Source organism: Seriola dumerili, unplaced genomic scaffold (genome assembly GCF_002260705.1).
Source record: "Seriola dumerili isolate Sdu_G_001 unplaced genomic scaffold, Sdu_1.0 BDQW01001092.1, whole genome shotgun sequence".
NCBI lineage: Eukaryota > Metazoa > Chordata > Actinopteri > Carangiformes > Carangidae > Seriola > Seriola dumerili.
Genome location: NW_019175347.1, coordinates 265,767 through 285,119, shown reverse-complemented (window position 1 = coordinate 285,119; position 19,353 = coordinate 265,767). Strand labels below are relative to the sequence as shown.

The 19,353-nt window shown below is 40.6% G+C and overlaps 1 protein-coding gene and 1 non-coding gene across 2 annotated transcripts; both read left to right on the top strand.

The window, feature by feature from the left end:
- The first annotated feature begins 5,151 nt into the window (after positions 1 to 5,151).
- On the top strand, positions 5,152 to 12,889 carry ddx54 (DEAD-box helicase 54). The gene is made up of 20 exons (XM_022767023.1): positions 5,152 to 5,271; positions 6,578 to 6,704; positions 6,848 to 6,918; positions 7,015 to 7,203; positions 7,312 to 7,361; positions 7,458 to 7,499; positions 7,584 to 7,679; positions 7,783 to 7,904; positions 8,069 to 8,130; positions 8,580 to 8,711; positions 8,810 to 9,020; positions 9,134 to 9,265; positions 9,400 to 9,621; positions 9,794 to 9,867; positions 9,970 to 10,170; positions 10,783 to 10,925; positions 11,055 to 11,168; positions 11,291 to 11,398; positions 11,519 to 11,655; positions 12,041 to 12,889. The coding sequence occupies exons 1-20, from the start codon at positions 5,152 to 5,154 to the stop codon at positions 12,301 to 12,303; spliced, it is 2,616 nt and encodes an 871-aa protein (XP_022622744.1). The 3' UTR covers positions 12,304 to 12,889.
- On the top strand, positions 5,427 to 5,498 carry trnac-gca. Its single transcript has one exon. It is a non-coding gene; the product is annotated as a tRNA-Cys (tRNA).
- Positions 12,890 to 19,353: the final 6,464 nt, after the last annotated feature.

Sequence of the window (19,353 nt, the reverse complement as noted above, 5' to 3'; positions counted from 1 at the left end):
CTGTGGGCTTTAATTCTGGGCATCTGTCACTGCATATAACCCTCCCTTAAAAGTGTAGGGCAGATGAAACTGAAAATGGCCATTAAGTCTCGTGTATTAACCACAGCCCAGCGGGTTCTCTGCAGTGTTAATGAGCAGTAATCCAGCAGTGTTTGACCACAATACTCCACAACATGGAAAGATATTCTACAGGCTATGTGTGGCTAGATCAAAACAAAAATCCAGAAACATGTAGAGCAATGAGGTTTGAGACTTTGATACCCCACCAATTTCGCTGGTTGGTTGGAGAAATCCTCGGGGGTCTCTTTTGCTTCCCTCAAGGGACAGTTTTTGTGCTTTTGTCACATGTCCCATGATTATCGCCTTAATGCTGGCACTTGCTGCAAGATTAACCACTGGAGCCTTGAAGGGAAACTGCCTTTTAGCACCCAGAATATCAAGTAATTGAAAGTTTGACCGAATGTATGTGCCTCTGCAGTTTTACACTAAAGGGAGCGCAAAGCCGGATTCTCCTTATACAGCAGAGGAGAAGTCTCAGCACAAGGCTTAACATCAGTTGTGGAAATGTAAGCACTTCAGCATTTTGCTTTATTGCCCTTTGAATTATGGCTCCCAGCATTTTTATATGAGTTGTGTATATTCAGGTTTCAGTGTGCTGATTTTCTGCATTAATTTAAAAAATAGCCTACACTCTTTACATTTGAGGAAATGTAATGATTTTATTTATTAAAAAAAAAAACACAGCACTATATATTTTCTTGCTTTGCATGAATTAAAATATTCAAATTGTAGTTGCTTCCTTGCATGTGTCTAATCAATATAGGAGCGCATAATTCCATAAATGCTCTATATATTTGTGCATATGATGATCCCCTGAATAAAAAATCATAGAATTAGTTATCTCCTGTCTTTTTTTTACAGATTGCAATCCAGCCAGTGTCCAAGTAAGACTCACTATTTACTGACCTGATAAGCTACAATACCATGATGGGTGAGTGGAGGGTCCAAAGTAACTACCGGGTGAACATAATTATAAGTCTTCTCAAGCATGTAAGCGCTTGCTCCTCTCAGCGTCTTATCGCCCCATGGCATCTTAAGAGGCACGGGTCCAATCAGTGGCCGGGTATTTTGTGCATGGCTGCTCTGTCTCTGTGCCCAGGAGCCTGGGGCTAAAGCCCGGGGCCCTCTCACCATCTGCCGCTGTCACTAAGGGTGGCACTACCTCCTTCACAGTGCCATGCCAGCCCAGAGAGCCCAAGACCGGGCTGTGACCCTCTCTTCAACTGCCCCAAGGCCTATACTGTCTTCCTCATCAGGTTACCCACGGCTGCGTGATGCACACTGGTTGCAGATCCAGAGGCATATTCTGCAGGATTCATTGTTAAGAACAAATTATAAGGTGTTGTGCACAACCCCGCTGAGTGACAAAATGTTTGAGGATTTGTTTTTACGCATTTCGTAAATCAATACACAGACCTTAGTTTAGACTATGGATGGTGATTTGTTTAGTATCACCATAGTAGTTCCATAGCACCAAGAACAGAAGTTTTCACAGTTTCAGCATTCACACTAAATCTCACATTTCACAATTCTGATGTAATCATTTCACGGGATGCAACTCCAAAGCTGCTATTTCCTCTCACATGGCCATCCCAAACTTTTTGAGGAGCTGTTATCAGATTTCTGAGATTAATTCGCTCTTTGGATGTACAGAGTCTGGCATGGAAAATCAAACCAGCATTTGGAGGCGTGCTGGAGGGACATGCCTGCCTGATATGCTGCAGCACATCACTCGCAATACTAATTGGATGTTTGGACTATTTTTAAAAGGTCCACTGAACCCAAGTCCAGCCTTTTAAAGAGCTGGTTGATAAATAATTAAATCGACACAGATAGGATGGAAGAATATTTAACTGCTACCCCCATTTAAAGGCTTAGCTTTACAAACCATCAGCTCAATAATCTCTTAATTTAAACATTCCCTTCAATCTCCAAGGCTTAGTGGAAGCATCTGCTACGTGTACACACACACACACACACACACACACACACACACACACACACACACACACACACACACACACACACACACACACACAAACACACTGCTGGAGAACATCTTTATAAAAATCCAACCTGAGACATGCTGACATCTGTTTCTCTAATGACTTTCATTTAGTGCCCATTTAGTCTCTGACTGCCTGGTGAACCGGCGTGTTTGTGCACTAACTAAAGCCATGTCATCACTGAAACAACTTAACGCCACAGATTTTTTTAAAGGTCAGACACTCTGCTGTAAGTTCCCTATATCTCAGGATGCAGCTTAGCTTGGCCTACATAAATCTATTTATATTTGTCATTTACAGATCTTATCCTCACAGTTTGTGAAATCAATGTCGGGGCTCTCGGGGGATTTGTAAGAGGTGGGGGCGTTATTTAGCCATGCTCCCAAAAGGAAAATCAAAACATGCTCCTCCGTTTTCTTTCACATGTAGTCCATGATACGCATCGAGAGGAACGTTAAAAGCTTTGTCGCATGAATAATGAGCAACATCAGAAAATAAATTGCCTGAACCGCATCGTGTGGAGATGAAGCGGTGAGTCAGGAGCGTGGTTTCAACATGAGAGTTTGACATTACACTAGTGGGTAAACTGAGAGTTAAGACACTGCCAGGAGCTTTGGAGGCTGACCTGATAGCACACTGATGCCAACACCCTGTTTATTTGGATGCCAAGTCGAAACCACCACAACCTTCTCATCCCTGCCAGCTTCATATCTTAATCCCCTCAGGCTTTATCACTTAAATCACCTTTAAGAACAAAAGCGGATCCTATAGGTGGCCTTTCTGCACCTATTGCCTGCGCGCAAACCCCTGCATCCCTCTCAGCTCCCTGAACAGATTTGGCTCCAGGCCACCGCAGCCAAGCTCTGTGAGGGAATATGAATGGCATTAGCTCCAGGCTGTTGCCATGGTGTTGACTTATTTACTGAACATCAGCCCACTGACTTCAAACAGCGCTGCACACGTTTTGGCTGCCATATTAGTGTCAGTGTTATCATCCAAAGGACACATTTCCACTGAGTGGTTTAAAAAAAAATTAAACTGTGGCTGGTGAGAAACAACTGAAAGTTGTGACCAAATGCAAAAAGTCATGCAAGCTGAAGACATACTGACCAGTAGACAATGGTTATTTTTATCCCCTTTTTCCAACAACAAATCCACACTTTTATATGTTGTTTTTCAAAATATATTTATTACTACTACTACTACTAATGAATAATAAGCTGAGCGGCTGTTTTCTTGAGCAGTGGCTGCCCTCACATTTCAATGAAACCACATGTATGATATGTCACTGACTTTTACATTTACCCAACAATCAATGTGCAGAAGAAGTAAAAGCACAGATTACTGGAGACGACCAGGGACAAAATTTGACAAAATGACTTATCCTAAACCATTTTAGGCTAAATCTGGATGAGCGAGGAAGTAAAAAACTCATATTGGATCTCATATTTGATCTCCTTACAGATTCAACTGGTTGTGTAAGACTAATTTTAATTCAAGGCTATGAGGATATTCCTAAAGCTTTTGGAGAGCAATATTTATGAATGGACAGAAAGCTCTGTTTTGTTATGTCATCAGCAACAGCATGTTGTTATTTGACAAGGAATGACAGAATACAGCTTCGTGTTTAATATGCTACTAATTACTTAGTGCATGTGTATGTAATAAATTTGGCATTTAAAGACAGATTCAGTACACGATGCCTGCTGAAACACAGAGATTCTGTCTCTGAGCTTATATTTGTGCAGTGGACTAAAATCCCTTTTTTTCTTTTTTTTTGGAAGAAATCTTGTAGCATATTTCAGGATTCCAGTAGCATAAGTGTGACAGTTGTTGCATGGATGGGTAAGCTTTGCCTGCCGAAGTGTCCTATGCACTCACTTCATGAAAAGTTATGCAACACAAAGAAATGCACTGATTGTTGTTCTCAGCCCCATGGGTTTTGAGTTATATAAATATATAGTCATCATAATGTAGTCATTGGAATAAAGGCATATTAGGGTTAATGCTTTTATGCTTTACTTTTCTCATTTGTACATGCCTGAAGAAATGTTTGCCACTTCATGGGTTTCCAGAAGCTAAGATAGACAGACAATAACTGAGATTGTTTCTGCAAAATGTGAAACCTAAAAATCTTAATGTCACACTGGAACTGCAAGACAAGTGCTGTCACTAACCCTCTACTTATGAACACGCAATCCTTCTGTTCTCTTGTCTCATCATGCACTGCAGGGCTATATGTAAATTGTGAATAAATGCAGATAGTGGGATTAATAAAGAACATAAATAATTTATTTCACTTTAAAGATAAGACAAATTATGCTTATTATGTTATTAGCTTGACTTGTTTTCTTTCTGCAGATACACTATATCACAGAGTTCTGTTTAATGTGCGGTTAAAAGGGGACAGAGAGAAAATGATCATGGCAAGTAAGAAAAGTTTTGTGTCCACTAAGGAAGAGAAATAAAGGGCCAACTGTGATTAAATCAGTACTGGGCTACGTATGTGGCTGTGTGACATCTTGGCATCACAGACATTGCTGCGGAAATTAGGGTGCAATTAACACTCATTTCATTCTCTGTGCCAACATAGAAAACAACGGGGTGAGGATGCTGTATTATACATTCTCTCTCATGTGTTAGGTGAAAAGCCAGCCAAACAAATCTTTGAAAAATGTTGATTTCTATGGAACTGAATATAAACAAAACATTTTTTCTGGTTCTATTTGTGCAATAAATGATCTAAAAAGTTTTGTCACTCCATTTTTACAAAAAAAAAAAGTAAATGCAGTGAATGCTATATTGTTACAAGTAAGGCGCTGTGAGGAGTTGAAGAGAAATTAAACACCCTACAATATAATCACACTCACACTCCGTTGCAGTAGGTGGCGGTGTTGAGCTTTGGACGGAATACCAGCAGTCACACAAAAACGGAAGCAGAAGAAGAACCAGAAGAAGCGCACACGTGTTTCCAACATGTCTGCCTACCGTGTTGTTGTGCGTTGAGATGCCATGAGCTGTTTTATTTCTTAATCTACGCAGTAAAGTCATCGACCTCAGGTAAAAAGAGCGTTAAAGGTTCAGGATGGCTCAGAGAAAGAAGAGAATGACGAAGAAGAAGAGACACACAGCGGGCAGAGAGCCGGAGGCTGACTCAGACAGCGGGGACTTTGAACTGGCTGCTGAAATTAAGGACGATGATTCTGTAAGGAACAACACTTTAACATAACTTACCCAGCTAACTGCTGTTCCTGGTTATCACGTTTGACTTATTGACATGTTTTAAATCTGTTAAATAAGACTAGTATTTGTAACAGGTATGTAAGAGAACCGGTTTATATATGTATAGTGTATACAGCTGGGGGTATAGCTCAGTGGTAGAGCATTTGACTGCAGATCAAGAGGTCTCCGGTTCAAATCCGGATGCCCCCTGTAAATACTTTAACAAACTTCACATGATACACAATATATAATGGATTATAGATTAGACACTCTGCACTAACGCATATTACATTACTGAAGTGCTAGTTTCCCACCATATGAGAGAAAGAGAAGCAAGTAAGCGATCACAGGAAGATTTAGATATAGGAACTAATTTTTATATCAGTCTAATGCAACTCAGTCCAATTTTTCTTCCATAAAACCGACTTTTTTTGATGCCTGTAAAGTTGAAGCATAGAGTTTTTGTTGATACTGTCATAATACTGTTAATTAAATGATATGATTTAACACTGAGGTCATGGTGTGTTGTTGTGGTGTTGTACTGGACTGCATTATACTGAAAGGTGTTTCTAATATTCTGCCCCTCTCATGCATGTAAATAGGGAGGATAAAAAAAATTAGAAACACCTCTCAGTATAATGTAGCCAAGTACAACACCACCTTAAAGTATGACCTCAGTATTACCATATAATTGAATTTTCACTTAGTACTGTTTGATGTTATGTCAGGGCAGTTAAATTGGATGGCCAGAAATGTGAACATGTGCTTGGCAGATTAGTTAATTAATAGATAATGAAAAAAGACAAAACAAAAAAATATTACTTATTGTTAACCAGCCTAAGTATATATCAATACTTATTTAGCAGGGTTTTCCACTGTGTAGACGTCAACTACATCAGCTGAAACAAAGATCTTCTCTGCTAACATCATAATAATGAATACACTGTCATGAAATAAAACATTCACCTTCAGGGAGCAAGAGCACAGGAACTGTTTTGCAATTTGTGTCACTGTTGTTTTTGAATAAATCATGAGAGCGGATGCATCAAGATGAGCGTGGCTTACCACCTTGGCTAAACAGGTTATTTTGGTAGTACATGTATCCCCTGAGTCATTCTTAAAATCTTGCACACTGCATAACATTTATATTAAACAAATAATTCGTTACCCCAAAAGGAAAAAGATTTTTCAACTTGCGTAGAGATTAGGATTCTACATGAATTTGTTTTAGGCGTCGTGTCTTACCTCTGTCATGTTGTTAACATCGTGTTTTCTCATTGGTCTCACAGCCAGGAAGGAAACTGCCGCGGTTCCCTACATCATCAGACCATATGTCAGATGTGGAGCCTGACACCAGGGAGCTGGTCAGAGCCCAAAACAAGAAGAAAAAGAAGTCCGGAGGCTTTCAATCCATGGGTAAGAGCCAGAGAGGAGTGTCCAGATAAGGGCTGCACCTCCACTGGTTACTCACTGCATGTGAATCTTTCTGTTTATATCCATTTGAACTGAAAAAAAATCTATATTAAGTCTTTAATTGACTACATTACATCTGATTTCAGGTCTCAGTTACCCTGTATACAAAGGGGTCATGAAAAAAGGTTACAAAGTCCCAACTCCAATCCAAAGAAAGGTCAGTCAGTGCGACTTCACGATCCTGTAATCAAACATTCTTACTGCTAGATGGACAATGTTTCATGCCCAACCCTTCTCCCCCCCCTGCCTTCAGACTATCCCAGTGATTTTGGATGGCAAGGATATAGTAGCCATGGCCAGGACTGGCAGTGGTAAGACAGCTGCTTTCCTGGTTCCTATGTTTGAGAAGCTGAAGGCCCCTCAAGCCCAAACAGGAGCCAGGGCCCTCATCCTGACCCCCACCAGAGAGTTGGCCCTGCAGACCATGAAGTTCACAAAAGAGGTCAGACCGAGCAGAGTGATGAGCGCTTATTGTGCTTTTAGGAGTTCAAGGTGGCTGGTGTAATTTATAGTTGAATTAATATGCTTGTCCTTTGTTTTGGTGTTATAGTTGGGAAGATTCACTGGCCTCAAGACTGCCCTGATCCTTGGTGGAGACAGGTACGTGACTCCTGTTACTTTACAGCTTTACTGTTGTACAGTTGTCCTTTTTAAATCTGGAATGAATTTACATTAAACACCTCTGCTCCTTTCCAGAATGGACGATCAGTTTGCTGCTCTTCACGAAAACCCTGACATGTGAGTGTTTCGCTGTCGTCCTGACTCTTGATGTTGTTTGTGCCCAATCCGTGCACTGTATCTCTAACTCCTTTTCCCCTCCAGAATCATGGGTACCCCCGGTCGTCTCATGCACGTCATCACGCAGATGAACCTGAAGCTGCAGAACGTGGAGTACGTGGTGTTTGATGAGGCTGACAGGTGAGAAGTGGAACCGTGCATTTACATTTGTCATATTTTCATAACACGGCACAGACTCACGTGCATGTATGCGTTAATGTATCCGTGCTTCTCCTCCGCTCAGGTTGTTTGAAATGGGTTTTGCCGACCAGCTTCAGGAGATCATCCGGAGGCTTCCGGACACCAGACAGACTCTGCTGTTCTCTGCCACTCTGCCCAAACTGCTGGTGGAGTTCGCCAGAGCTGGTGAGATCAACTTTCACATATTTCATCCTGTCTATTGTCAGTTCTGTTTTACGTGCATCCATTGTGATTGAAGAGGGTTTTCCAATCTGTGTTGCTCTACATCTCGGGTTCATCTGCGTGTTGGTGCTTAAGGCCCAGGCTAACTAAATTAACCTTTTTCCCAGGTCTGACAGAACCAGTGCTGATTCGTTTGGATGTGGATTCTAAGCTCAGTGACCAGATTAAGGTAAAGACAGGACTTTGCTTATTAAACATGATAAAACTGGAAATGAATGATTCTGGATTGTTGAGAGAGGGAAAATGTGCGTTTTATTCTTTTTACATGGTATAATAAGAATAATACAGGATGACAAATGTACTTGTTGGAGCAGATTATAATAACATTTAACTGCAAAACTGTGCTATGAGAAACTTCTACTCGATGTATGTTTTTTTTTTTTTTTTTTTTTTTTTTTTTTATTAACAAAAACAAAGAAGTGGTTTGTATTTTTAGTGCATGCATTTGTTGACGCATTTGAAAACAGCTAATGCCCTCAGGGGTGATCCCCTGTTCATGTAATGAGTGGGACAACTGTAAACAAAACCTTTAGCACGCCGTTTACCCAGAAATGACTCATAAATGTGCATGTAAAGATCAGAGCTAAATTCTCACTTTGTCACTTCGTCTTTCATCAGCTGTCATTTTTCCATCTGCGCATGGACAACAAGCCGGCAATGCTGCTTCATCTCCTACGAAATGTAGTGAAGCCTCAGGAGCAGACGGTGGTTTTTGTAGCCACCAAGCACCATGTAGAGTATATCAAGGAGGTGAGGTACAAACAGAGGAATAAGTCGGTTACATCCCTCTCTCTGTGAGGTTTGGGCGAACCCTCACATAAATCCACCTCTTTTGTTTTGATCTCCAGCTGCTTTCTTCAGAAGGTTTGGAGTGTGCCTACATCTACAGTGCCCTCGATCAGACTGCCAGAAAGATCAACATAGGGAAGTTTGTGCATCGGAAAGCCATGGTGCTCATTGTGACTGATGTCGCTGCTCGTGGTATAGACATCCCCCTGCTGGACAACGTCATCAACTACAACTTCCCTCCTAAGGCCAAGCTCTTCTTGCACAGAGTCGGTGAGTGGCTTATACACGAATTCATATCCCTTTTTTTTTTTAATTTAAGATCATTTAATAAGTGATGAGACTGATTTGAGGCATTAGTATATTCATCTGTCTTTTCCCATCAGGCCGTGTGGGACGTGCTGGTCGCAGCGGCACAGCCTACAGTATGGTTTGTCCAGATGAGATGCCTTTTGTCTACGACCTTCACCTCTTCCTCGGAAGGCCTGTTCAGTTCGCCACAGCTGAACACGCACAAGGTATTGAACTGAGGAATTAACTCTACTACACATCTACTACCTCCCATCTGAGGCTGCAAGTAGAATCGTAAAAAGTTTATTTATCACTGTCTTCACTATCGCTATCTGCCGTTCAAACCTCCCCTCTCCTGCAGATTCAGAGGGTGTGTTCGGCCGGGTCCCTCAGAGCATCTTGGATGACGAAGGCTCTCATCTCGTCACGGCTCACGAAAATTCCATGGACCTGGAAAACCTGCATCGCGTCTCGGAGAACGCCTACAAGCAGTACCTCAAATCCCGACCAAACCCCTCACCGGAGTCAATCAGACGGGTCAAAAACACAGATCTGTCCAGCATGGCTGTCCATCCATTACTCGGTCAGTTTAGAGCTGGATGGACAATGAAGAGATCAGTGATGATGATGATGATGATGATGATGATGATGATGATGATGATGATGATGATGATGATGATGATGATGATGATGATGCTGATGCTGATGATGCTCAGACAGCAGCTGGTAACGGTGTTTAACTGATGTTGTTTCAGGGTCAGGTTTGGAGAAAATGGAACTGGAGCGCCTTCAAATAGTTGATGCCATCAAGGGTTACAAATCCAAGTCGGTGAGTAACAGTAGATAATAATGCAGATATCTCTAGTGCCGCAAGTTCCCGCTAGCCTGGAATAAAACCTAAATCAAAAATTCTCTTTTCATATTCCTCTAGACTATCTTTGAAATCAACTCCAACAGTAAAACTCAGGCCAGTGAGGTGATGCGCGCCAAACGCTCCAAGGACACACGGTTGGTGGACAAGTTCAGCAAACATAGAGAGGACCTGGCTGTAGACAGCCGCCTGCATCAGCCCGTCAACCCCACCACTGCTGACGATGATGACAACACAGGCAAGGACGAGGACACTCTAAAGGTTAGAGACTCTCGTGCCTGTGTGGCGTTTTGATTCAAAAAACTAAGCATCTACAGTTTTGTTTTTTCTTCAGAACGCGCTCTGCATGTGGCGGGAGCATGTGTGTTTTCTTTAACCGCAGGTGATCGACATTTAGTGCATTGGTCTTTACGTGGAAGTAATGTCATTTACCGCTGTCCCACATTCAACAAGGAAAAAAGCTAATTATCAATTCCACGTCAAAAGACTTTTAAAATAAGCTTTCACAATCACAAGTTCTCTCCAACCCAAAAATATTCCATTTATTAACTCATAAGAAAAAGGAAAGTAGCAAATCCACACAAATGAGACGCCAGTATGAGGGAATGTTATGGCATTTTTACTTGAAAAATTACTTAAACGATTAATGGAGTAGTAGAAATACTTGATTATTTTCTGGTGACTAATCATTTCACCACTAAAAGACGCTTTTTTTTTTTTTTACTGTAAAAAGTTTGCACTCACTTGATGTTGTGTACAGACTTTAATAAGACAGAGCAGCATCTCTCCTGTGTGTCGATTATGGCAAATCCTCGTTTTGCCAACCTACAGTAGAAGACTTTAGTCAAGTGTAATACTTCCTGTTTCCACCAGGGGGTGTTCTCTGCAGTGGTAGGTGGAAAGAGAAGAGGCCTTCGGGAAGATGAGGAAGAACGGTCAAAGAGAAGCAGACAGACGGGTAAAGATGAGGAGTATTACATCCCCTACAGACCCAAAGACTTCGACTCTGAGAGAGGGTGAGGCATGAAACATGGCTTTTTTTTTCTTCCTTTTTTTTTTTTTTTTAAATGTGTGTAAAATCAGACGCAATTCAAATATATTATCTGTGTGTTCTAACCTGTGACTGTTTTTCTGTGTTGTTCTAGGTTAAGTCTCTCCGGAGACGGCACTGCTTTTGAGCAGCAGGCCTCCTCTGCTGTCCTGGACCTCATGGGAGATGAGGGAGACCGGTTGAACCAGCACAAAAAAATAATGAAATGGTGAAAATTATCAAATCCATCACCCACTCTAAATCTGTCTCTCTCCTCTTCTTTATCGACATCAGACGCTTCTTATTTTGCCATTCCGTACCATAACTTAGCGTCTCGCTTATCACTTCTAGGGACCGTAAGAGGAAACGCTTTGTGACGGACACAGGAAAGGAAGACCAGAGGAAGAAGATTAGAACAGATGTTGGTCAGGTCATCAGTAAGAAGAACAAGAAGAACTTGTATCCTTCCAACAAAATGTCTCTATGTACTTATTTACTGTTACTGCTGCTGTTCCCTCGCACTCTTGACAATGTTTGGCTGTGTTGTGGACAGTTTGTCTGACCTTAACGACGTGACAGTTACGAGGAGTGGAAGAAAAAATACAAGGTGGATGATGGAGGATCTGGCTCAGACGGAGAAACTGGAGGAGGAAGAGGAAGAGGAAGAGGAGGAGGACGAGGAGGCGGAGGACGAGGAGGGAGGAAGCCAGGAGGAGGTAGGAGTCACAACTTGAACACTAATAACTAATGAATTGCAGCTGATGGACTGTATATAAGGCTACAAGTTAGCCAGTTAGCTTAGCTTAGCATAAAAAATGGAAACATGAGGAAATAACTATCCTGGCTTCGTCCAGTGGTGACCAATTCCGCCTACCAGCTTCTGTAAAGATCATTAGTTAACATGTTATATCTCATTGGTAGTTTCTGGTCTTTGTGCTAAGCTAAGCTAACATACAGACATGCTTTAATTTCCAAGTAGAAAGTCTCTTACTACATTATAAATCTTTTCTATAAATGTACATGTACCATCAAAAATTACAAGTCATAAATTCTTCTCTTTTTTTTTTTTCTTCTTTCCTTTCCCTGTCACCCGTGTGTCAGGTCGCGGCCGTGGTCGTCTCGGCCCTAACTTCCAGAGCCCCGTGCGACCGCAGCAGACGGCCGGCGGCAGAGGAGTGCGCTCCGAGCTGAAGACGCGCGATCAGATCCTGAAGCAGCGCAAGAAAAGGGACAAGCAGCAGTTCCTGCAGAGCGGAGGGATGAAGAATATCCGTGCCAAGAAAAAACAGTGGCTCGACGAAGTTAAGAAGTCAGGGTTTGGACGGGGCGGACAAAAGAAAGGCAAGATGAAGAAGAGACTGTGAGGAGGACGCTTGGTTCTGTGAGAGACTGGAGATCAAGGACACCACGAGGGGCTTGAATGACGAATACAGGTTTTGTCCCGGTCCACCTTGAGTTTCATGCTGGGTTGTGTGATTGTGAATTGCAGGAGGACGAGAGTTGAGAAAAGCATTTCTAAAGATGCACTTCATCTTTTCCCTTCATAACTTACTGAACTTTATATTTGTCACAGAGTAAGTAAAGAACGATCCACTGAACTGGATTTTCTTTTTTCTTTTTTAAAAAAAAAAATGTTTGGCAGAATACTCTTCTTAAATCAGTTTAAGTACTAAAATATGTCTATACACATTATTAACTGATGGCAAAATACAAACGTGAATGAGGCAATATTCTGTGTCATGTCTTTATTTGCAGTTGGTTACACGCTGATCCAACAGACAACCACATCTGAGAAAAACTCCAGCCACATATAGGACGACAATACAGCTCAATTAAAATGGGGTTATATTATTAGAAGCACTGTGGTCTCTGTGTGGTGTTGTGGTGCCCAGTCAGTGTAACCACAAACACCAAAGCCTGTTTGATGTGACTGTCTCAGGCCTTCATGTTTGTCGATATGCCGCCTCTCATTTTTCATCTCCTCTGTAAAGACAATGTTATTGTCCATTAAGTTAATGTTTTTGGTAAAAAGCCTTGAAACTGCTGGTTCTGTAAAATTTCCATCCATAATTGCAGGTTTGAAATAGAAGTCGAAACTTAATCTTTAAATGGTACAATACTGCGCTCTATCGGTGGGAAAGTAGTTCGGCGAGTGTGTCACCAAGTGTCCCAGGAGTTTTCAGGACTGCTGCTTTCTACTCAACACACCTCATGGTAGGTCACTTTCATTGGGAAGAAGAAGAAGAAACTGACATAGCTTATATACGTTAATGTTATAAGATGCAATGTGATTAGCACAATTCGTGCCTCAATTTATTAGTATCCAGATTCAGGAAACTGAACCCTACAGAACTGTTAACTTGATTCAGGGATTCACTGTTCGTCACAGTGTCAGTGTCAGACAGTGAGCATTTGGACAGTTGCACCTTTTTTTTTTTTTCTTCAGAGTCTGTCCCTCAGTGTGTTCAGTCTGAAAGAAAATAATGGATACTACACTGAAGTGCCAAGTTTCATCTTTGATTTGTTTACGTCGATATTGAAAGAGCTATATGTGAGATACAAGCCTTTTAACACATAGCGCCCAAAGTTTAGGGATTCAAAGGTAATTGGACAAATACACATGAAGTCAAGAAATATATTTGATACATCATTTTTTTGTATTTTTTTTTACATCATTTATTTATTTTGTGTTAAGTCTAAGCTTTAATTTAAGTAGGTCTACATCAATATAGAGAAAGCCTATCTTGGAGATTTCGTCCAAAATAGTCCCACAGAGCCAGGAGAACAAAAACGGCAACTGTCCAAATACTTGGAGTCTGAACTCGATAGCCACATTTGTCCTAAATATAGGAATTTAAAAGATAGTTAGACAGACATGTTTAAGAAAAATCTAATATAAGTTTTATATTAGATAAGTGTTATGATTGAGGCATGAAGAGTTATTGTTATTTCAAGTTTACATTTTTTGTATTTTGCTTATGACATGCAATCACTTTTTTATACTGTCTGTTAATAATATTTGATTCATATCAAGGGCTCATGGTAAAATATTCACCAAGCTAAACTGAAACCAAGTTAAACAAAATGTCTTGTTAATTTAATATTCATTGAGAAATACTGTACATTGCAATTGTGTAACTTTCTTTAAAACGATAATCTTGGGCTTTGTTATAAATATCACAAATATCACACAAGATTTGAGTTTTTTCTGTCATCAATAATGATTTTCTCACATCTGAGAAGCATCACATTCAACTGCTCTCTCTGGCTACATGTCAAATGATCATGTAATTTATTTCCTGCAGAAGATACAGCAGTTGATCATCCAGCAAAGGAGACTTCTCTTATTTCCTCAGCTGCTGAGAAGGTGCAAAACATGACCACATGCACAGCAGCCTCAGAGGAAGGAGCAGCACCACACCAACGAAACAAGTGGCTCAGTCCATCTGGATGTGGTTACGTTGCTGACTGTTTTTTGATGATATGCGTACATGCTATCATAGGTTATTCATGGCCGCAGTTACTCATGGGCCGAGGCTCTTCCATGAAGATTTGTGCTTCCAGTCGTCTGTGTGAATGCTGCTACAGATGGAAGAAAATGGGTGGTAGGTGGGTAATGTATTTGGTCCAAACACAGCAGAGTCACCATGGAGATTGTCACGGGACACAAACCAGAGCACTGTCATATTTCATAGAAGGGGGATCTTCCAAATAACATCCATTCATAAAGCAGCTAGTCTATCCAGGGGGTAGAGCAAATAAAGTTTCAGTTGACTTTTCAGATCAATAAAAGCCACAACTGTATCAATATTCCCAAAGTAGTCATATGTCTTATTATAGGCATTATTCACCCATTTACATAACTCTTTGCTACTCTGCTACTAATAACTATGGTGTTGTTTTATGTTAGCCTATATACTGTAACTACAGAAAAACAAAGCTACACAATGTTACAAAAATAAAGAAATATATATAATATTGTTAATATATTATTAACAACACAAAACAAATTCAAAATTATATCAGCACATGTATATTTTTATCATGTAATGTATGTGCATATAGCATACAGTATATATATACAATATACAGTATAATACAATATATAGAGGAATTACAGGTTCATGTATTATGCCTGCATTTGCATATATGTACATACAGTACATCCCACAAAAGTTCAAAATATAGATAAATGTACAAATATAGTATAATAATGATGGATTCTGAAGTGAGTACACAATATCTTACTGCAGGTGTAATATTTTTTCAATATGAGCTTATTCCAAAAATTATGAATTCATTTATTGTTTTTCTTTTTTAATGTTAATCTAAATCTAAATGTGAGTATTAATATAACCTGTTCCCAGGATATATCATTCATTGCTTTCACTGACATTTTGAAATCTACGTGTCCAGTACTTAATAATTTATATTCACAATTACAAACAAGAATATTTGGATTTTTTTTCCTCCACATTTGTGTTAAAAGAACTGATTATGTGCCACTTTATATTAAATATCCAAATCAAATATTTTTTCTTCTTTTAAGTGGGTTATTCCCAGTGAAGGACAGACTGAATCTTCAGTTTATGTTCACACCCGAAAGCCTGAATACTGGAGTGAATGATTTCCTTATATAATATTTAGACATCTGATTAGAGTATATTTATCTTAAAGTTAAATCAGATTTCAGCAGCACACTGTTTGCTGATCGAGCAACAATAAAGACAATTTATTGTGAGACTGAGACAAGAGACCATAAAGAAAGACAGGCACATAAGGCCAGTGAAGAAAACACTTGACTTTATCAAAAACAAATATTTCTAGTTGATTCATTCTAATCCTTATGAGCACGTTGCCAGGAGAGGCCTTTCTGTGAGTGACGGAGGCTTGTATATCAACTGATTGTTGAAATACACACCTGAGTGTACTACAGGCTAAACCTTTAAAATGTTATCTGTGGGAAATAACATCCAGAGAGAGCATTCGTACTGTCTGTCCCTGAACTATCTGGGACGAGAACAGGCTGAAGTGTAGGGGGTTATATTGCCTACGATATCAGTTAATCCTCATGCTGAGATAGAGAGCTACAGCCTGCCTTTACCTCATATTCTGCCCCTCCCCCTCCCCGTCCCAGCGCTCTTTAGTGCTACAGCAGCCCTCCAATCACCAGGAACGGCAGCTTTATCTTTGTTTAGGGTTCCCAGGACTGACACAGCATCCACTTGAGATATGCTGAAGAGCCTGAGCATCAGAGCACCGCTGCTGTCGTAACAGTGGGATAGAAATGCTATAGGCAGTAGTTACATATGTGTGTATGTAGTGATAGAGGACAATGTCTGAGCATTGTCCACATATTTGATCAAGCTTTTTTCTTTTTTTCTTTTTTAAATATATAAAGTTCTAAATTTCTTTGTTCAATCTGTATAAACGTTGCATATCACTATATCACTGCTTTTTTCCACCCTCCACAATCATCCATGTTTGCTTCGTATTTTTTTCTGATGGCGTCACTCATGAGCTGACTACTTGACACTTGGCGGCTTGTCACAGAGCGCACCAAGCTGGGAAAGTTTCGAAACAGCCTCCCCACCCATGCAACTGCATTGCTACACCAATAACATTTCAGGTTTTCTGCAAATAGATTTTCATAATATTGTGGATTGAACTATAACCAGCGTTTGCTTGGAGGATTGAAAAATCAATGTAGAAAGTTAGAAAAATGAACAGATTGTGAAAACACACGCATCCGATAAACCTGTACAAGATCACAAAGACAAAAGTCAGACACACACTGTCCTGAGATCTCCATGTAAATTGAATTTAACAGAGAATATCTCACAGATATCTTCATCAAATAAACATCAGAACAACCACTAAACACAAACACACTCATCATTGAGGTGGTTGTGATCTGCATGATTGAGAGTCGTTCTAACTCTCAGTCTGGAACAATCAATGGAAAGTGGCATAAATTGAAAAAAAAATTGGAATATATATATATATATACTACACAAGAAAAAATTGAATCTAATGGCTGAATCCAATCTTAAATGTCAGCAATCATGTAAACCTTTACATAGTTAATAGGCGAACAAGACATGGTAAGAAGCGGTATGGTCCTTTAAATCTGGGAAAGCACACATGCTTTCAATCCAAAAACCACCCACTTCACTCAGTGACTTTGTTGCTGCTTGCCCTCTAGATGCAGCCTATCTGAACAACATAATGAGATCTTTTCCCCCATAGTTATCTCATTAATCTGAATCTATTATCACGCATTTTATCTGTTTACAGATATGTGTGTGTGTGTGTGTCGTCTCTTTCCTGACCCTCTTTCCTTTCCTCTCTATGCCCCCCGTCCGACGATAAGACTGCTGCCCTTTCTCAGGCTATCGCTTCCGAGGCAAAAGGCCACTTGAGGAATGACAGGGCCAACATCCCTGACATTAGCTGCTCTCGCCTCAGCAATTTTCATTCTTTTACACAGAAAACTGCTGAAAACTCATTACCAGCTGAAAACCACCAATTGCATTTTCTTTTGTTGTATTTTTTTTTTTTTCCTTTTTTTTTTTTTTTTTTTTTTACAAAGGTCATGCAGTGCTGCTTTCTCAGACTGGGTGGAGCTGAGATGTTGTTGGGTCAAACGCTGGTTAGCTCGGTTTATTGTCATATTGTAATTACAGTCCTGCGGCTTTGTTTTGGAAACAGGCAGCTCATGAAGATGTTTGGAACAACCTGCCATGCAGACGCTTTAAAGGAACCTTAAATTAGCTTGATCACAAGGGAGGGACCTCATAGTCGCTGGGGCTGTCTCGGGCCAGAAACTTCCTAATTAGAAATGAAAATGTCTGTTGGGGTTGTGTGGGCTGTAGGCCATTTACAGTAAACCGACTAGGAACCAGACTGGGGAAAAGATCACACCGATCTGAATTCCTTTGAAAATTTTTACATTTCTGTGATGAAGTGTGATGAACCTGAAACGGCAGTTCAGATGTAAACCTGCTGCGGCCGTCTTCTACTTCTCTGTAATGTTTGTTTACACTTTCTGTATAGCACGCTATGAAAAACCTAACCTGATGTGTTGGACGAATGTATGAATTTATATGTATAATTCCGGATAATTGGTCAAATTCACCCCCAGCACGCTCCTACCCTGGCTAAACAAACTACATGTTGACATGCCCTCTACCTGTAGGGTTTAAATGGCCTTCTCATCTGTTATCATTACTTTGTGATGTTTGGTAAAAGGTTGAAATGCTGAGAAAACATTTTTTACCAGCACCACAGTAATGATCATTTTAATATGTCAGCCATGTGGATTTGACAATGTCACGGTCAATTTAAGATGACCTAAAATTCACAGATGTTTGACAGCTGCTTTATTATAATCCCCTCCAAGTGTCCAATTCTCTGTTTTCTGATCAAACAGGAAAAAACATGCCGTCTGAAACCACAACCTGCCAATTGTGATGTAAAGAACATCTTTCATGGCCTTAGAGCTGCGTCTCTCTGCTATGATCTGTTGCTGCTGTCAAGCTGTAAATCTGGATGCACCCTCTGAGAAAGGAAAGAGGCTTTTCAGCAGGGACTATTACGTCTAAAGCAAGCTGCAAGACAGTGTTTCCGCTGCTTGCCTGTGTGCCATGAAAGTGAAATACAGTCAGCACGCAAAGCCTCCCCCCCTCCTTTTTTTTTCTGTTTTGCACCTCTTTTTCTTTTTTATTACTCTCTTACCCGCATCTTCCCACACTCTCTCTCTCTACTTTGTGTCATTGTGACCGCATGCGCCGAAATTAGACGTTGTTGGGATTGATGTGTGTATAAATGGACCCATCGATGGAACTGCACATGAATGTATATGTATGTGGTAAAGTTGGTTAAATATACAACCAAAGGGCAGAGTTCAACAACGTCTCTTGAAAGTTGAAAACGTGATCCTAAAGATCTACTAAAAACACATGGATGTTACATTTATAGAATCAAAACACTTCTTCTTTCTAATTCATATAATTAATCCACAATTAAGTGAAGCTACGGTAAATGAGAGGACTGAGAGTACAGGAGAGCGTTGTGCCGTCAGGGGGAACGTGTTGGCACGGAGCCGCAGCCCATTGGACTCAGAGAGGGTTATTTTTGGGGATGTTCAGGTGCCTGGGGCCCCTGCAGAAAGCCCTTATAAAGAGGTCCTCTCTGGGTGGGTGGAAAGTGGGTTATCAGTCTCACTGTCGCTCCTCGATGAGGCCAACTCGTTTGCATCTAGTCAACACCTTCCGCCCCTCTCTGGCACAGATCTGACCCCGGCTTCCTAAAGCGACCCTTGGCCTTACCGAGCACTTTTAAATAAATCTCCTTCTATCACGTTTCCGCTGGTGCTCCACTACGTCTTATCCCAGTTTATTCAATTTCACACT

What these genes read in the sequence shown, in the direction of transcription:
- ddx54 (XM_022767023.1), top strand. Translation starts at nt 5,152, where the DNA reads ATGGCTCAGAGAAAGAAGAGAATGACGAAGAAGAAGAGACACACAGCG. An exon ending in CAACTCCAATCCAAAGAAAG is followed by an intron (nt 6,919 to 7,014) that starts GTCAGTCAGTGC and finishes CCCTGCCTTCAG; the next exon opens with ACTATCCCAGTGATTTTGGA. An exon ending in GGCTGTCCATCCATTACTCG is followed by an intron (nt 9,622 to 9,793) that starts GTCAGTTTAGAG and finishes ATGTTGTTTCAG; the next exon opens with GGTCAGGTTTGGAGAAAATG.